The sequence below is a fragment of the Lagenorhynchus albirostris genome, chromosome 10 (genome assembly GCF_949774975.1).
Source record: "Lagenorhynchus albirostris chromosome 10, mLagAlb1.1, whole genome shotgun sequence".
In the NCBI taxonomy this organism is placed as follows: domain Eukaryota; kingdom Metazoa; phylum Chordata; class Mammalia; order Artiodactyla; family Delphinidae; genus Lagenorhynchus; species Lagenorhynchus albirostris.
Genome location: NC_083104.1, coordinates 37,353,084 through 37,373,550, shown reverse-complemented (window position 1 = coordinate 37,373,550; position 20,467 = coordinate 37,353,084). Strand labels below are relative to the sequence as shown.

The following is a 20,467-nucleotide window of genomic DNA, read 5'->3' as shown; positions in this document are numbered from 1 at the left end:
GATCTGGAAAGTGCCATATACGGTTGACTTCTCCTATGAATTCGTTGTTTCCTTTCTTAATGAGGATGAGGAGCCTACCTTAGTGATTCAGATGCACCACTCAGCTTCTCTCATGTTTATTAAGCAATGAGTGTGGTTACCTCTGCCCCAAGGAAAACAAGGAGCATTGTGACTGCTCATTTCTTATACCATCTAGACAGTTGTTTCCAAAAGTACTGAATTTAAGTCATCTTATAGATTTGGCCTGATGGGAAAATGAGACCTGCACAAAGGAGAAAATGAAATGTCCTAGTGACATGGAAATCCAAGGGATCCCTCCAGGAAGATGGCACCTTACTTTGCTTCTCTCTTCCAGGATTGCATCAGCTTGGGTTCAGGAGAGCCGAATAGGAGTTCGTACCACTCCTTCGTCCTCTACCACAGTAATAGTCCTCGCTGGGGAGAAATTATCAAATTGCCCATCCCCATTGATCGGTTCCGGGGCTCCCACCTGCGCTTCGAGTTCAGACACTGTTCCAGTGAGTGAGACTTCTCTCCACATTCCTTTGAGGATATGAATATAACTCTTTCCTCTGGAACAGAAGTAAGAGAGTTCTTACTATTGGGGGAAGAAAATTAGGAGTTGTGTACTTAGAGATGGGATATCATCAGAGGCTGTCCTTTGGACAGTGATTCAGAAACATGGGATCTGGTATTGTCCTGTTGTAGTGTCTGACCTGGATGCTGGATAATTGCCAGGGTCATTTCTCTTTGGGGGTTTCCTTTGTATGTATTAAACTCCTTCTTAAAGAACCCCTGGTTTATCAAGACTAGCAATTTAGTTTCTATTTGAGTCTAGGTTGCCTGTGTACCTTGGGATATGAATGGAAACTCAGTCTAGTACATTTCTCATCATTCTTGCCGTCAGGTTGCTACCTAATTAATGAACAAAGTAAGGGACAAAGAAGTAAAGAGCATCGGTGATAAGCCAAAAGGGAATTGCTGTTGAAAAGCAAAGTGTGTGGCAAAACAACTAATGCTTGGCTCTGATTTGCAGCAAAGGACAAAGGGGAAAAGAAACTCTTTGGCTTTGCATTCTCACCCCTGATGCGGGATGACGGCACCACCCTCTCAGATGATATCCACGAGCTCTATGTGTACAAGGTACAGAGCCTGGCTGTCTCTCACCCTGCTGAGACCACTCTCACACATGGTTCTCAGTTAGGTGGTTTTCACTGAGCGGGCCAGACGATCCAGGGTAATGCACTGGTTGAGACAGCAGGACAGCTGTGGGCAGTCTTTTGTCTTCTAAATGAAGTGAGCTTCCTCCCATAAGTAATGCCAGCAGGGCCTTTGTTTTCCACCTCCTACTCCACTAGTCATGGAAATCTATTACCAACCCCTCTGTGCTCTTATGGCCTTGGCTTGTTCATTCGGCGACCTGCTATTTGAGATTGGGGTTCTGTCAGCTGTCACAGCATAGCTGGCACTCAAGGTTGCCTGCATACCAGGTAGAGGCCACGAGCCCCACCATGTTCTCTTTAAAAGGCATGTGAGCCGTTCTGGAGAAAGAAATGAAAAGCATTTTTAAAGTGCTTAGAAAGCACTCTTCTAAGAGGACCTGAGGTCCAAGGTCCAGCCTCAGGAAGATGAGAGTAAACATCAACTCAGAAATTCCCTGGGACCTGACTTTTTACAGGTGGCATGGTTCAAGAAACATTCTGTATTCTCTACTTTTGCCTATAGTGTGATGAGAATAGCACGTTTAACAACCATGCTCTGTACTTGGGCCTGCCCTGCTGCAAAGAGGACTATAACGGCTGCCCTAACATCCCCTCCAGCCTCATCTTCCAACGCAGCACCAAAGAGTCTTTCTTCATTTCCACACAGCTCTCCTCCACCAAACTCACCCAGAATGGTAGGTGATGGTGCCTGCAGCATGGTGCCCTCCACTGTTCTCTCTTGCTGGTCCATGTTGCTGATGCATGTTAAAAGAGACAAATTATTGCTTTTTCATGCCACAGTGAGGGAATTCTTTTCATATGTAATTGAAGAAATCATTCGGCAGTAGCAGCCTATGAGATTTTCCATGGTTTTAGCAGCTCCTGAATGACATTCAGACTTTACAGATGTGTCTTTAGCCTTTATCTCAGCACTCCAGAGGCTGTTATACTGCTCGTAGCTATTTCTGTCCTTCTAGGTCTCACCTGTCCTTGGCAGGGAGAGTCTGGGCTTTGCTTGTCCATGACGAAGCCAGGGTTCACTGTCTTTTGGGCTTGCTTCCTAGTGGACCTCCTTGCTCTGCTGAAATGGAAGGCCTTTCCAGACCGGATCATGGACATCCTAGGGCGGCTGCGGCATGTCAGTGGGGAGGAAATTGTTAAGGTATGGCTTCACACAATTCACACATGCTACCTGAGCAAGAATCTGGGCAGAAGGCCTCACTTCCCCTTGATTTCTGCCAGTAAGCCTCTAAGACCATTTCTCGAGGTATATAATTAGGTGAGTAGAAATAAAGGTATTTTTCTTTCTTAACTTCTTTTTTTTAAGTAGGTATCACATCAGGTTTATTACCTTTTAGAAACTACCTTTAAGTTTTAAGCCCTATTTTCTGCCTTGTTTTTCTTCCTAGAAAGCAAACTGGTAATTAAAGGGCAGTGATAAAAACACCCTCTCAGAAACAATCCCGGTGTGTGCTGCTGCCCACATGCCTTTAGGTCTCCTCTCCCTTCCTCTCTCTTCCCTTACTTTGTAAACCTTTACCACAAATCCAGCCTGATGTCTTCTTGGCTCTACTCTCTTGATTATCTACAGGAACTCTGAATACTCTCCATTAACTGTAACTGTTGATTTTGCCCAGTCTCTCACTAGAGTCCGTAATAGGGGACCCTTCCTTACTCCCTTCCTCAATTGCTTTTTCAAGTACTTTTGTGATATTTCCTATCTAATGGTCTGAGCAGGCTGACAGCAACACTACCAGACCCCAGTTGTTTTCCATAGGGCTTCTCCGCAGTGTGTAGAAGCCAGGTGTTTGCCCACCTGACTTTAGCTCAAGAAAACTCCCAGGCACTTCCTGATGGTGAAAGCCCGGTAGGTGGATTCTGCACAATGGACTGAACTCAGCTGAGGAAAATGGAAGTACTTTTGGTGATCAGCAAGGGCAATGGAATGTAGGATAGAGATTAAATGTCAAGAAGGCAACTTGTCTATCAGTGAGCATTCTTGGCTTTATCATTGCAAGTGTCAAATCTATTAGCATTGCACTGTCTGTACTTTCATTTTACAGCTTCCACTGACTCAATAATACACAACATGGTGTCTCCAAACAAGGAATAATTTTAAAGTCTGTGTATGGCTTTGTACTTTTTTGAAGTCTTGTATGAATTTTGTGTTAATCAATTGATCAGAGTATTATACATTTTTAAAAGAACTCTTTATACAAATAAGCTAATACTAGTTTTTGAAACTTAAGATAAATGCCCTTATACTCAGGGCATTTTTTGCCTTCTAAATATATGAAAAATTTAACCAGTAAAACAGACCAGGTATTAAGAAAAGTCTGTGATCCTTTTAAGGCTGAGTTGTTACATTCCCGACAAAAGAACATCCTACCAGCATTTCTGGTTTTAGCAACAGTATTTGTCTCAAGCCAGCCAGAGAGAATTAAAGAGATTATGCTAGCATTTTAATTAATTTTTACTTTTTATTGTAAGATTTCAAACATACCATAAAAAGTTGACAGAATAGAATAAATAACCATACATGTACCTATCCTATCAGTTACCCCTGACATTAGCCCATGGTCAGTCCTGCCCGTAAACTCCTCAGCCATGCCTTCTACCTTCTATTGTTTTGAAATAAGTTGTAAACATTATATCATTAAATTGCATTTTGACCAACAGAATATTAGATTTGATTTTTTAAAACTGGGAGCATCCGTGAGTATTTATTATTCTCTCTCTTGGTTTTTGCAACTTAGAAAGAAAAAGGCACGTGTTCAAAAAACAATGGTGATTCCAGATATTTTACCCTCTTTGACAGCCCTCATCAGCTGCATTCTCCCTTCTCCTGGAATAGTAATTTCTAGACCAAAGAATAGTTTCTATAGTTAAGGCCTAGCTTGCCACAGCCTCATCCAAATGTCCTCTACAGAGTTAGGCCATAGAGGAGAACAAGGGACTATCAAATTTTGGGGGACCCAGGAAAGTAAGCCCTTTTTCTCAAAATGGATTTGGCATCAGAATCAGTTAGATTGGGACTTCCCTGGTGGTGCAGTGATTAAGAATCCACCTGCCAAGGCAGGGGACACAGGTTCAAGCCCTGGTCCAGGAAGATCCCACATGCCGCAGAGCAGCTAAGCCCGTGAGCCACAACTACTGAGCCTAAGCTCTAGAGCCCGTGAGCCACAACTACTGAAGCCCACACGCCTAGAGCCTCTGCTCCACAACAGGAGAAGCCACTGCAATGAGAAACCCGCGCACCGCAACAAAGAGTAGCCCCCCCTGCTCTGAGGCGGGAGTGCGAGCGGGGGCGTCAGCGTCGGGCCCAGCGGCTGGAGGCCAGACTCACCACACACACCGGTCTCTTTTGAAAAGGTAAGAAAAAGAAGAGGAAGAGAGAGAAACTACAGGAATCTACATCAGCCGTGTGGATGAAAGGCTCTTGGTGCTGCAGCCAGGAGTCAGTGCTGTGCCTCTGAGGTGGGAGAGCCAACTTCAGGACACTGGTCCACAAGAGACCTCCCACATAATATCAAACGGCGAATATCTCCCAGAGATCTCCATCTCAACACCAGCACCCAGCTTCACTCAATGACCAGCAAGCTACAGTGTGGGACACCCTATGCCAAACAACTAGCAAGACAGGAACACAACCCCACCCATTAGCAGAGAGGCTGCCTAAAATCATAATAAGTCCACAGACACACCAAAACACACCACCAGACATGGACCTGCCCACCAGAAAGACAAGATCCAGCTTCATCCACCAGAACACAGGCACTAGTCCCCTCCACCAGGAAGCCTACACAACCCACTGAACCAACTTTAGCCACTGGGGACAGACACCAAAAACAACGGGAACTACGAACCTGCAGTCTGCAAAAAGGAGACCCCAAACACAGTAAGATAGGCAAAATAGAAGACAGAAAGACAACAGCAGATGAAGGAGCAAGATAAAAACCCACCAGACCTAACAAATGAAGAGGAAATAGGCAGTCTACCTGAAAAAGAATTCAGAATAATGATAGTAAAGATGATCCAAAATCTTGGAAATAGAAGAGACAAAATGCAAGAAACATTTAACAAGGACCTAGAAGAACTAAAGATGAAACAAGCAATGATGAACAACACAATAAGTGAAATTAAAAATACTCTAGATGGGATCAATAGCAGAATAACTGAGGCAGAGGAATGGATAAGTGACCTGGAAGATAAAATAGTGGAAATAACTACGGCAGAGCAGAATAAAGAAAAAAGAATGAAAAGAACCGAGTACAGTCTCAGAGACCTCTGGGACAACATCAAATGCACCAACATTCGAATTATAGGGGTTCCAGAAGAAGAAGAGAAAAAGAAAGGGACTGAGAGAAAATATTTGAAGAGATTATAGTTGAAAACTTCCCTAATATGGATAAGGAAATAGTTAATCAAGTCCAGGAAGCACAGAGAGTCCCATACAGGATATATCCAAGGAGAAATACGCCAAGACACATATTAATCAAACTGTCAAAAATTAAATACAAAGCAAACATATTAAAAACAGCAAGGGAAAAACAACAAATAACACACAAGGGAATCCCCATGAGGTTAACAGCTGATCTTTCAGCAGAACCTCTGCAAGCCAGAAGGAGTGGCAGGGCATATTTAAAGTGATGAAGGAGAAAAACCTTCAGCCAAGATTACTCTACCCAGCAAGGATCTCATTCAGATTTGATGGAGAAATTAAAACCTTTACAGACAAGCAAAAGCTGAGAGAGTTCAGCACCACCAAACCAGCTTTACAGCAAATGCTAAAGGAACTTCTCTAGGCAAGAAACACAAGAGAAGGAAAAGACCTACAATAACAAACCCAAAACAATTAAGAAAATAGAAAGAGGAACATACATATTGATAATTACCTTAAATGTAAGTGGACAAAATGCTCCCACCAAAAGACACAGACTGGCTGAATGGATACAAAAACAAGACCCACATATATGCTGTCTACAAGAGACCCACTTCTGACCTAGAGACACATACAGACTGAAAGTAAGGGGATGGAAAAAGATACTCCATGCAAATGGAAACCAAAAGAAAGCTGGAGTAGCAATTCTCATATCAGACAAAATAAACTTTAAAATAAAGACTATTAGAAGACACAAAGAAGGACACTACACAATGATCAAGGGATCAATCCAAGAAGAAGAGATAACAATTGTAAATATTTATGCACCCAACATAGGAGCACCTCAATACATAAGGCAAATACTAACAGCCATAAAAGGGGAAATCGACAGTAACACATTCATAGTAGGAGACTTTAACACCCCACTTTCACCAATGGACAGATCATCCAAAATGAAAATAAATAAGGAAACACAAGCTTTAAATGATACATTAAACAAGATGGACTTAATTGATATTTATAGGACATTCCACCCAAAAACAACAGAATACACATTTGTCTCAAGTGCTCATGGAACATTCTCCAGGATAGATCATATCTTGGGACACAAATCAAGCCTTGATAAATTTAAGAAAATTGAAATTGTATCAAGTATCTTTTCCGACCACAACACTATGAGACTAGATATCAATTACAGGAAAAGATCTGTAAAAAATACAAATACATGGAGGCTAAACAATACACTACTTAATAACGAAGTGATCACTGAAGAAACCAAGGAGGAAATCAAAAAATACCTAGAAACAAATGACAATGGAGACATGACGACCCAAAACCTATGGGATGCAGCAAAAGCAGTTCTAAGAGGGAAGTTAATAGCAATACAATCCTACCTTAAGAAACAGGAAACATCTCGAATAAACAACCTAACCTTGCACCTAAAGCAATTAGAGAAGGAAGAACAAAAGAACCCCAAAGTTAGCAGAAGGAAAGAAATCATAAAATTCAGATCAGAAATAAATGAAAAAGAAATGAAGGAAACGATAGCAAAGATCAATAAAACTAAAAGCTGGTTCTTTGAGAAGATAAACAAAATTGATAAACCGTTAGCTAGACTCATCAAGAAAAAAAGGGAGAAGACTCAAATCAATAGAATTAGAAATAAAAAAGGAGAAGTAACAACTGACACTGCAGAAATACAAAGGATCATGAGAGATTACTACAAGCAACTCTATGCCATTAAAATTGACAACCTGGAAGAAATGGACTAATTCTTAGAAAAGCACAACCTTCCGAGACTGAAACAGGAAGAAATAGAAAATATAAACAGACCAATCACAAACCCTGAATTTTAAACTGTGATTAAAAATCTTCCAACAAACAAAAGCCCAGGACCAGATGGCTTCACAGGTGATTCTATACATAGAGAATCCTAAAGATGCTACCAGAAAACTACTAGAGCTAATCAATGAATTTGGTAAAGTAGCAGGATACAAAATTAATGCACAGAAATTTCTGGCATTCCTATACACTAATGATGAAAAATCTGAAAGTGAAATCAAGAAAATACTCCCATTTACCATTGCAACAAAAAGAATAAAATATCTAGGAATAAACCTACCTAAGGAGACAAAAGACCTGTATGCAGAAAATTATAAGACACTGATGAAAGAAATTAAAGATGATACAAATAGATGGAGAGATATACCATGTTCTTGGATTGGAAGAATCAACATTGTGAAAATGACTCTACTACCCAAAGCAATCTACAGATTCAATGCAATCCCTATCAAACTACAACTGGTATTTTTCACAGAACTAAAACAAAAAGTTTCACAATTTGTGTGGAACACAGAAGACCCCAAATAGCCAAAGCAATCTTGAGAACGAAAAACGGAGCTGGAGGAATCAGGCTCCCTGACTTCAGACTATACTACAAAGCTACAGTAATCAAGACAGTATGGTACTGGCACAAAAACAGAAAGATAGATCAATGGAACAGGATAGAAAGCCCAGAGATAAACCCACGCACATATGGTCACCTTATCTTTGATAAAGGAGGCAGGAATGTACAGTGGAGAAAGGACAGCCTCTTCAATAGTGGTGCTGGGAAAACTGGACAGGTACATGTAAAAGTATGAGATTAGATCACTCCGCAACACCATACACAAAAATAAGCTCAAAATGGATTAAGGACCTAAATGTAAGGCCAGAAACTATCAAACTCTTAGAGGAAAACATAGGCAGAACACTCTATGACATAAATCACAGCAAGATCCTTTTTGACCCACCTCCTAGAGAAATGGAAATAAAAACAAAAATAAACAAATGGGACCTAATGAAACTTCAAAGCTTTTGCACAGCAAAGGAAACCATAAACAAGACCAAAAGACAACCCTCAGAATGGGAGAAAATATTTGCAAATGAAGCTACTGACAAAGGATTAATCTCCAAAATTTACAAGCAGCTCATGCAGCTCAATAACAAAAAAACAAACAACCCAATCCAAAAATGGGCAGAAGACCTAAATAGACATTTCTCCAAAGAAGATATACAGACTGCCAACAAACACATGAAAGAATGCTCAACATCATTAATCATTAGAGAAATGCAAATCAAAACTACAATGAGATATCATCTTGCACCAGTCAGAACGGCCATCATCAAAAAATCTAGAAAGAATAGATGCTGGAGAGGGTGTGGAGAAAAGGGAACACTCTTGCACTGCTGGTGGGAATGTGAATTGGTACAGCCACTATGGAGAACAGTATGGAGGTTCCTTAAAAAACGACAAATAGAACCACCATATGACCAAGCAATCCCACTACTGGGCATATACCCTGAGAAAACCATGATTCAGAAAGAGTCATGTACCAAAATGTTCATTGCAGCTCTACTTACAATAGCCCGGAGATGGAAACAACCTAAGTGTCCATCATCGGATGAGTGGATAAAGAAGATGTGGCACATATTATACAATGGAATATTACTCAACCATAAAAAGAAACAAAATTGAGCTATTTGTAATGAGGTGGATAGACCTAGAGTCTGTCATACAGAGTGAAGTAAGTCAGAAAGAAAAAGACAAATACCGTATGCTAACACATATATATGGAATTTAAGAAAAAAAATGTCATGAAGAACTTAGGGGTAAAGCAGGAATAAAGACGCAGAGTTCCTAGAGAACGGACTTGAGGTTATGGGGAGGGGGAAGGGTGAGCTGTGACAGGGCGAGAGAGAGTCGTGGGCATATACACACTAACAAACGTAGTAAGGTAGATAGCTAGTGGGAAGCAGCCGCATGGCACAGGGATATTGGCTCGGTGCTTTGTGACAGCCTGGAGGGGTGGGATAGGGAGGGTGGGAGGGAGGGAGACGCAAGAGGGAAGACATATGGGAACATATGTTTATGTATGACTGATTCACTTTGTTATAAAGCAGAAACTAACACACCATTGTAAAGCAATTATACCCTAATAAAGATGTTAAAAAAAAAAAAAGATGTGGCACATATATACAGTGGAATATTACTCAGCCATAAAAAGAAACAAAATTGAGCTATTTGTAATGAGGTGGATAGACCTAGAGTCTGTCATACAGAGTGAAGTAAGTCAGAAAGAGAAAGACAGATACCGTATGCTAACACATATATATGGAATTTAAGAAAAGAAAAATGTCATGAAGAACCTAGAGGTAAGACTCCAATAAAGAGGGAAAAAAAAAAAAAAAGAGTAGCCCGCACTCACTGCAACTAGAGAAAGCCCGCACACAGCAACGAAGACCCAATGCAGCCGATAAATAAATAATTTATTTTTTTTAAAAAAAGAATCACTTAGATTGTCTTTATTTCAAAATTACTGTTCTACATGGATGTCCTACGTTTTTTAGGTAATTGCTCTTTCCTTATAAGTTTATCACTTACCCAATAGGAAGAGCCTCTTTAAGTCTCTCTTAGGGCCCTTTGGGCTGTAAGCAAACCCCCCCAAGTCCACCTAGTTATTTCTTGGCTAGGCGGAGGTGGGATACTAGGTTATTTTTAAGTGGTGGTTTGAGATATTAGGAGATCTTTGACTTTGTTTACTGGGAAATAAATTCATTGGTGTATGGAAGTTTGAACATGTGTCCAAGGTCCAAAGACCTGAGCCCTCTGATTTTTATGCTGTTGCAGTTTCTACAGGACATCTTAGATACGCTGTTTGTGATTTTGGATGATAATACAGAGAAATATGGCCTGTTGGTGTTTCAGTCTTTGGTAAGTCTCACCCTTCCTGATTTTTATTAATTATTCCCGTCACATATTTTTTAAAAATCTAAGGAAAGCAATTTATTATAGTGAGTCAGCACAAGATGTAGATGTTTCCAATAGAAAAGGGACTGAGGAGTGTCACCCAAGGAAGACCAACAATCACCCTACCAGGCAGAGCCCTACAAGATCAAATCTGGACTTCAACTTTGTAGTTTTGATACTCAGTCTCACCACTGTTGCAGGGTTTCCTAGCCCCTGAAATAGTGACCTACACCAACAAAAGGCCCAGAGACTCATATAGGAAACAAGACAGCCTGTTTTTCCACTTACAAAAGTAGGATACAACCACCAGGAAAAGCAGAGACTCACTTGTGCTGGTGGAGCATCACACTCTCTCCCTCTATGCAGTGGTTTGGGAGCCAGAGTCTCAGAAGGTTGCTTAGTGTGCAAGGACAGTGATTTGGATGTTCAGTGCGTTTTGTTGAATATATCCAGTCCTACAGGAGGGCTGTATGTTCAAGGAGAACCAGATACTCTGAGTCTACCTGATAGATGAGGAGCAGAGGCAAGAGTTAGAATGGTACTTGCAAAGTTTGCTTCTCTGGCTTTTCTTCTTCCTTGTTTCCCTGGCCAGCCAACCCCATTTCCGAAGGGTACAGCCTTTCATAGGCTGGTTTGGCTTAGAGGACAATATTTTTCTCTCTCTCTTTTCCAAGTTTTTTGAGACAACTTAGTGTTTATGCCACCTACACAGGTATTGTTTTGTATTCCCTAGGTCCATATTGAACCACCTAGCATTCGTGAAGAGAGAAGCTCAAAGTAACACTGGCATTGACAAATGAGTCTCAAGTTTGGAATGGGAGGCCAGGGATGTTAGGAATAGAACAAATATGACAGAAATACAGACACAGAATGGAAATCCTACATTCACTGGGAACACTGGAGAAAACACTAGCAGTTTGCCATTCCTTGAAGAATCAAGAGTTGTTTCCTGCTGGGGATAGGTTGGAGGCCTCCAATTAATTCTGCTACCCTCCATCTCTCCCAGGTATTCATCATCAACCTGCTCCGAGACATCAAATATTTCCATTTCCGACCTGTAATGGACACATACATCCAGAAGCACTTTGCTGGAGCCCTGGCATACAAGTAAGTTGCATTTGGCACCATCATTAGGACTTGTGTTTGACTAGAAAGACGGGCTTTTAAAAAGTTCAGTGGCACCAACATTCGTTCAGCAGACCTTTTTTTTTTAAACTTAATTTACTTATTTTTTTAACCCTGGTAAAATACACATAGCATAAAACATATCATCTTAACCAATTTTTTTTATAAGGGTAACCTCTCTTTTTTTCTTTTTTTTTTAAAGAATCAATTTTATTTATTTATTTTTGGTTGCATTGGGTCTTCATTGCTGCACGTGGGCTTTCTGTAGCTGTGGCGAGCGGGGGCTACTCTCTGTGGCGGTGTGCGGCTTCTCATTGCGGTGGCTTCTCTTATTGCGAAGCACAGGCTCTAGGCACACAGGCTCAGTCGTTGTGGCACTCGGGCTTAGTTGCTCTGCAGCATGTGGGATCTTCCCAGACCAGGGATTGAACCCGTGTCCCCTGCATTGGCAGGCGGATTCTTAACCACTGGGTCACCAGAGAATTCCCTTAACCATTTTTAAGTGTACAGCTCAGTGGCATTAAGTATATCTACATTTTTGTACAACCATCACCACCATTCATCTCCAGAACTGTTTTCATCTTGCAAAACTGAAGCTCTGTACCCATTAACCAATAACTTCCCATTCCCCCCACCACCACCAGCCCTCGTGTAATCACCATTATACTTTTTGTCTATGGATTTGCTAATCTGGGACCTCATATAAATTGAATCATACAATATTTGTCTCTTTGTGACTGGCTTATTTCACTTACCATAATGTCCTCAGTGCTCATCCATGTCATAGCATGTGTCAGAATTTCCTTCCTTTTATTCTAAATAATGTTCCACTGTATATACCACATTTTGTTTATCCATTCATCTGTTGATGAATACTTGGCTCTATTTATCCACCTTTCAGCAATTGTGAATAATGCTACTATGAACATGGGCATACAAATATCTCTTAGAGACCCTGCTTTCAAGTCTTTTGGGTATATACCCAGAAATGGAATGGGTAGATCATATGATAATCCTATTTTTAATTTTTTCAGGAACCACCATACTATTTTCCACAGCAGCTGCACCATTTTACATTCCCACCAATAATGCACAAGTGTTCCAATATCTCCACATTCTCGCCAATACTTGTTACTCTCTGGGTTTTTTGTATTTTTTTTAATAGTAGCCTTTCTAATGGGTATGAGATGGTATCTTGTGGTTTTGATTTGCATTTCCCTAATGATTAGTGATGTTGAGCATCTCTTCATGTGCTTATTGACCATTTATATATCTTCTTTGGAGAAAAATCTATAAGTCCTTTGCCTATTTTTGAATCAGGTTGTTTGGTTGGTTGTTGCTGAGCTGTAATTCTGGATATTAACCCATTTTCAGGGATATGATTTGCAAATATTTTCTCCCATTGCCTTTTTAATCTGTTGATTGTGTCTTTTGATGCACAGAAGTCTTCAATTTTGATATAGTTTATCTAATTTTTCTTTCATTGCCTGTGTTTTGATGTCTTATCCAAGAAATGATTGCTTAATCCAATGTCATGAAACTTTTCTCCTATGTTTTTGTATAAGAGTTTTATCTCTTACATTTAGGTATTTGATTAATTTTAAATTAATTTTTGTTTATTGTACAACATAAGGGTCCAATTTTATTCTTTTGTGTGTGGATATTTAGTTTTTCCAATACAACTTGTAGAAAAAGAATATCCTTTTCCCATTTAATGATGAAAATCATTTGTCCGTATACATGAGGGTTTATTTCTGGGCTGTTTTATTCTATTGATGTATGTATCTGTCTTTATGCCAGTCCCACCCTGTTTTGACTAGTCTTTATAATCAAAGTTAAAGTTACTCTTTGTAGCTTTGTAGGACGTTTGAAATCAGGAAGTGTGCATCCTCTAACTTTGTTCTTCTTTTTCAAGATTGTTTTGGCTGTTTGGGGTCCCTAGAGATTCCATATGAACTTTAGGATGGATTTTTCTATTTCTGCAAAAAATGTCATTGGGATTTTGATAGAGATTGCATTGAATTTGTAGATCACTTTGGATAGTGTTGACATCTTAACCAAATTAAGTCTCCCAATCCATGAATGTGGATGTCTTTCCATTTATTATTAACTTCTTTAATTTCTTTCTCTTTTTTTTCAGCAACATTTTGTTTTCAAAGTATAAGTCTTTCACCCCCTTGGTTAACGTTATTCCTAAGTATTTTATTCTTTTTTGATGCTACTGTAAATGGATTGTTTTCTTAATTTTCTTTTTTGATTGTTCGTTGTTAGTATATAGAAAAGCAAATGATTTATATATGTTGATTTTGTTGCAGTGTTGCTGAATTCATTTATTAGTTCTAACAGAGTTTTTTGTGGATTCTTTAGATTTTTCTATATACAAGATCATGTTAGCTACAAACAAAGAGAATCTTATTTCTTCCTTTCCAATTTGGATGCCTTTTTTTTTTTTTTTTTTTTTTGGCAGTACGTGGGCCTCTCACCGTTGTGGCCTCTCCCGTTGCGGAGCACAGGCTCCGGACACACAGGCTCAGCGGCCATGGCTCACGGGCCCAGCCACTCTGTGGCATGAGGGATCCTCCCGGACCGGGGCATGAACCCGTGTCCCCTGCATTGGCAGGCGGACTCTCAACCACTGCGCCACCAGGGAGGCCCCAATTTGGATGCCTTTTATTGCTTTTCCTTGCCCAATTGCTCTTTCACTACTAATATGTTGAATAGAAGTGGCAAAAGCAGGCATCCTTGCCTTGTTTCTGATCTTAGAGGAACACATTTCAGTCTTTTACCATTGAGTATGATGTTAGATATTAGCTTTCCGCTGATGTTTTAAACTAGAGTTTATTACATAGTTGTCATACTTTTCCTTCTAAGAAATGATGGCAGAGCTGCTAAAAATATGTCTTGCTTCTTCAGTGAGAAACATGTGAATAGCTAACTATAGTACTGACAAATAAATATCAAAGAAAAGAAAAAGATAGTCAATAAAAGAGATAATATGAATAATAAACATGGGAAACACAGCTTATCTAAAACCATTAAAGCAATTTTTAAAGTCACCATATTATTCTATGGAATGAGTACAAGTTTTTTTTTTAATATATATTTATTTATTTATTTGGTTGCACCAGGTCTTAGTTGCAGCAGGCGGGCTCCTTAGTTGCGGCACATAGACTCCTTAGTTGTGGCATGCACATGGGATCTAGTTCCCTGACCAGGGATCGAACCCAGGCCCTGCATTGGGAGCACGGAGTCTTATCCACTGTGCCACCAGGGTAGTCCCAGAACAAGTTTAGAAAACAAAACCGAAGGGTTCTGAGGCTGTGGAATCACTGGAACTCTGACACTTTGATGTCACTTTGGAGAGCAGGCACTGCGCTGTGTACTTTACATGTGTCATCTGATTAGAATTCACAGTTTGAGATGTACTGTTGTTTCCTCTATATTTTAAATGAAAAGAATGAGGACAAAGGACCCAAATAACTTGCCCAAGGATGCAAAGCTAGAAACTGTTAGGCCTAAGATGCGAACTGTTATCTGACGAGGGCCTGCACTCTTGCCCTGTGTACTCTTTTGCCATGTAAATGTGAAGGCCTTCTGACCCTGTAATCCCATTCCACTCAGATGACTTGGTCCTAAGGAAATAAGATCATTGAGATGGCAAGGAGAGGCACACCGGACTATATACCTTTATTCAGAGTCTGTTGTATGTTCGGGAGACTTAGCAGTTTTAAACAAAACAAAACAAAACACACATCCAGTCCCAGACTTCGGGAAAACTTTCTTGTAATCAGAAAAAATGTGTGTCAGGGAAAGTGGGAAAGAATGATTATAATTGCTGATTGAAATGTGGCAACTCTTTTTGGACAGGGAGTGTTGTCTGGTCTTGGATGATCTAAAGATTCCACAGCTGTATTGGATCCATCACTCTATTCTAGCTCATTAGCAGTATATTATTTCCTATATGGCTAATTCAGGACTGCAAATATTTTAGGCTGCATTGCTCTTGGATTAACGTGGGGTTTCTGAAACTGTTCTTTTTCCTAGGGAGCTAATCCGCTGTTTGAAGTGGTACATGGACTGCTCAGCAGAACTGATTCGGCAGGATCACATTCAGGAAGCCATGAGGGTAATGTACTGAGCTTGCTGTACAAAAAGGGCCCACCCCTGCAGAACTTTGCAAGTAGCCTCAATGGAGTAGTGTGCAGGACAAGTGTAGACAGCCAGTACACTGCTCTGCTTTCAGGAATGACTGCCTTGATCCACATAACTGCCTTTTCCTCACTTTGATTTTGCCTTAAAAGGTCTTTATTCCTCATAATTTTATCTTAAAGCAGGAGGGAGGGATGATGTGCATGTGGCTCTGAGCCATCCTCCCTGCCTGGTTTCTACCAACAATGTCAGTCTTTGCTTCCACTGGCTAAAATATCATATCTCCTTCTAAGCCAGTGTTGGTGGCAACATTGATGAGAAATAAGATCTTCCAATACTTTTCCCTTCTTCAGTAGTTACTAAACATTGTTTTCTATAACTGTTTTAAGAATGCACTGTATGCAGATATGTTGAGAAGAAGATAATCTAAAAACCGTGACCAGGCAGCCCTTTGCCTTGCTGGACAGCTCCACTTTACAGGGGACTGTCCTCATTGTTAGTTAACTATACTTTCTGGTAACTTCTTTTCATGGCTACTGCTTCTACTGTAGAGAACAGCCTATGAGAATGTTGATCCCTCTTTTGCTCAACAGTTCTCCACATAGCTGTTTGAAGAAAACTGTCGTATCCTCTGAGAACTCATTTAAAGCAAGTTCATGCTTGCTTGCTTGCTTTTTTGTCCCTGTCTTTTCTTGTTCTTGAGTTACTCTCATTTTTTGGTTGCTTTTTAACCATGTCTTTCCCATCCTTTCTAGTTAGTAATAAAAGAAGAATGGCAGCAAAGTAGTTCTGCTTTCTCTTTGTCCTCTTTTAATATCCCATCATCTGCTCTAAGTACTTCTGGGCCTATGATTTTGTTATTCTTGTCCACGTGGTAACAGGTAAAACAGATGTTCCCCCAAGCATCATCAGATTAAAGAGGCAAAATCAAATCATAAATCCATATTTTCCCTGCCTCTTCTCTGCACATTCTTTAAAAATCTAAGGCCACAAGTCTCACTTCTGTCTTTCTTCACGCAATACATGTCAGCTGAGCAATCAGCATGTCATGGGTGCTAAGATGCAAAGAGTAAGACTGACCTCTCCCCTTGAAGAACACATCCCCTGTGTCCTAAGGGGAATCAGGTTCAAACACAAGTGTAGAGCAGGGTTCTGAGTGTAATGTGAGGGCAAGCACTGGGTTCTGTTTTTCTCTGAACCCCAGCACCTGTGAAGTGCCCTGCATAGTATTTGAGGGGATACAAGTTGAGTTAAATACAAAAGATTCTATGTGAGTTCATAAATTAATTGCTTAAGGTTACTGGAGATGCTATCTCAGAAGTTTTCCCCTAAGAGTCATTCATTCAGCCATTCATTCAGTCAGTATTGCTTGATACCTGCCATATGTCAGACACTGTGTTAACCACTGGGGATTCAGCAGGAGCCCAAGTAGAAAGGCTAGGCCTTCATAGCACTTCCATTCAAGTGGGGAAAAGGCAGATAATAAACATGTCAAACAGATAAATACACAAAGTAAGTGAGAAAAGAACATTGATGATGCTATGAGGGAAATAAACAGGATCTTGGGATGGAATGGCTGGAGAGGAGGGTTTACTTCAGATCAAGAGTTTAGGGAAAGCTTCTCTGACGAGGTGACCTGAGCTGAAATCAGTGTTAAGAACTGGGGGACACACATTTCAGACTGAGGAAACAGAATGTTTAAAAGCCTGGATGGGAAAGAGCTAGAGTTTTCAAGCAACCATAAAGTGGCTGATGTGACCAAAGCAGAAGCTTTCAAATGTTAGGTTGGATGTGAGAGGTGGCAGAAAGGAAGACCTGAGGGTGGTTCCAGGGGTCTGGCTAGATGAGCTGGGTTGATGGCAGGGTCACCTATGGAGGTACAAAATTCCTGGAGAATATCAGGCTTGGGTGGGGAAAAGGAAGAGTTCCATTGTGGGGGAGCACTTTTCTGGGGGTACTTTCATACTTGTTCTTACCATATCAAATGTATTTGAGTGGCATCTGATACTAATGCATCTAGCCCAACGGTTTTATCAGGCCATTTCCACTTCTTCATCAAATTTCAGTTTACAAGTCCTCTTGACCAAATGTGTAAGTCTCTATCTGATCCTAATTTCATCCTTATTCACAGAATGCATATGCTTCTGACCTGGCATTTCTTATTCCGGTATCATAATCTGTGGACCAGGAAACCTCCTCTTCTTTATTGCTCTTGATTCAATACATCTTGCTACTTACACATCATCTCTTCCTTTCCCTTTCAGAGTCATGACCTTCCAAAGTTATGCCACTAAAGATGAAAATAAAGAGTCTTTTATTTTCTTACTTGGTTACATTATTCCTGTGTGAGTGACTTACGAGGGGGTATCCTTGGTGGGTCTGAGGATGGCTTTTGGCAGGGCGTTCCAAAAAGGCAGCATACTTTTCACTGCTGAGCTGCATCAGGTTCTTACCAGGGAGCCAGGAAAGAGAAAGCACAATGATCTCCTTAGTGACAGAAAGGTTGTAATAACTTTTAGGATCTCTTTTCCCTTCAGGTTTATTAACTTAAGTAGAAAAAGACAGAGAAGCTGCTTCAGCCGTAGTTAAGGGTTCCATTGTCGCCACACAGGGTTGGGAACACCTGTAAACTTCAAACAACTTCCATAGGATCCACCCTCACCTTTTATCCCACTCTTCTGCTCTCCTCTCTTTACCCAGTTGCATCTGTCACAGGTGGCCAACTTTACCTGGTCCTGGCCATCAGCTGGTGCTGATGGTAAAAATCAAGAGGAGTAGGGAAAGGGGAAGTCAGGTAATGATGGATGACTAGAAGTGAGCTTGTTTTCCTTGCCCTCATCCAGGTTTTCACAGGCTGTCTTCGACAACAGCCTTGTACTCCTCTGCAAAGTGTTTTATATTTTAGGACTTAATGGAGGAACTGATCTCTCATACCCAGGAAGTGCAAGCGACTTTGCTGTCTGGTTCTGCCTCTCACTCTGAAACTAGTGGATGTTTTAAGCCACTCAGTACATCTCTTGTGGTAGTTGTTTCAAACTGAGAAAAAAAACACTTTCCTTTTTAAATTTAGCAGAGACTTTCCAGGTTCTTTACAGACCAGGCATTAAATTTCCAGATTATTTGTAGACCAGGCATTAAAAGACTACTGAAACAGAGACTGTAGCATTTATGGAGATGAGGCCAAACACTGTAACTTATTCTGCAGAATCCTCTGGTGCAGGCCTTGGAACACACATTTTTCTGAACTAGCCATTTTCCAGTGCCAACTGAGTTCAGCGTGGAGCACATAAACACACACACACACACACACTCACACACACAAAGTTGTGCTTTGCTAAACCTGACAGATGAATAGATCATGAAAGTAGCTTGGGAATTGTTTCCTGTTATATAGTTCAAGTAACTGAGCTCCATATTTCATCCTTGGATAAGTTTCTCCTCAGTTTTCAATGTCTCTGCCTTTCCAGTGTCTGGGAAATCATTAGCCTTTCTTTGATTAGAAAGTATAGTCTTGGATCTTGAATTCTCTTAAAAGAGAATTATTCAGCTCATAAGCATGGGCCAAGCTGCAGGGACTCCTCAGAATCAGATTCTGCTCCCAAAACATGTTATGGGAGCTTTGTCTTCTGTATTGTTCATGAACTATTGATGGCAGGTGTCCTGGTCTGGAAGAGGATGGAAAATGGGTGGGTTAGGTCCACCAGCTCCTGTGCAACTAGGGACAAGTTCTTCAGACTTGACCCCTGGTGAGAAGTCTGGCACCGTGTCCAGCTGTTTCTTGAAGATGCAGAAGACTCTTTAAAGGACTCTTCCTTCTTGGAATAAATTTAAGAGAGGTTCTTATATCATTGCCTTTGTAGCCTTTTATTTCCAGACCTGAGAAAAATGAGAGAAATTTAATTTTCTTTTGATTCTATATGGTCTTGAATTCAACTGCTTCCATAACAGTCTGTGGTTATACACTTCCATAACCGCATGAAATAATTTGATGATTCTCTCAGTACATAGACAGTTGCTGCTTAGTGACCATTGGAGTTTTGAGAGAAGGTTTAAAAACTTAAAAGTGCTTCACTACTAAATATAAAGTAGATTAATAATGACCTGCTATATAGCACAGGGAATTCTACTGAATACTCTGTAATGACCTATACAGGAAAAGAATCTAAAACAGAGTGGATATATGTATGTGTATAACTGATTCACTTTGCTGTACAGCAGAAACTAACACAACATTGTAAATCAACTCTACTCCAATAAAAATTTTTTAAAAATTAAACTACTTGTCTCCATAGTTGGAATTGTCCCCCTCCCAAGCTTGGTGTATAATTTTCTGGTACTCCACCCTTCATTCCCTCATATGTTAGTTTCTGGACATCTTTAACACCTCTCTATCCCTTTTTCCTCCTACACCTCCAGGCCTTGGAGTACCTTTTCAAGTTTATTGTGCAGTCAAGGATCCTCTACTCACGTGCCACCTGTGGGATGGAAGAGGAGCAATTCCGGTCCAGCATCCAAGAACTTTTCCAGTCCATCCGGTTTGTGCTCAGTTTGGACAGCAGAAACTCAGAAACACTCCTTTTCACTCAGGTCTGTGAGCTATAGCAAAGTTTTGCTGCTGGATTCTTGTCTGTCTTAGCAGGTGATTTCTTTGTCCTCTGGCTTCCAGAGTCAAAGAAGCCCTGCCAAGCTCCTATGTTTTGGGTAAGGGATGAGTTATAAGGAAATACCTTAATACCTAATAGAATAAAATGCTGCTTTTACTTCAAAGCCAGCTATGCCCCAGCTTCCAAATATAAGACAGCCCAGTGGCTTTATGGTGGA

At 40.5% G+C, this 20,467-nt stretch overlaps 1 protein-coding gene across 1 annotated transcript in view; it reads left to right on the top strand.

Annotated features, from left to right (window-relative positions):
* DOCK3 (dedicator of cytokinesis 3) overlaps positions 1-20,467 on the top strand; it is a 412,216-nt gene that overhangs the window by 322,505 nt on the left and 69,244 nt on the right. The window contains exons 16-23 of the mRNA XM_060161726.1: positions 356-518; positions 1,037-1,143; positions 1,726-1,897; positions 2,267-2,364; positions 10,253-10,336; positions 11,379-11,479; positions 15,542-15,623; positions 20,063-20,233. Of these exons, the coding sequence (XP_060017709.1) occupies positions 356-518; positions 1,037-1,143; positions 1,726-1,897; positions 2,267-2,364; positions 10,253-10,336; positions 11,379-11,479; positions 15,542-15,623; positions 20,063-20,233 (978 nt within the window). The remainder of the gene's footprint in view (positions 1-355; positions 519-1,036; positions 1,144-1,725; positions 1,898-2,266; positions 2,365-10,252; positions 10,337-11,378; positions 11,480-15,541; positions 15,624-20,062; positions 20,234-20,467) is intronic.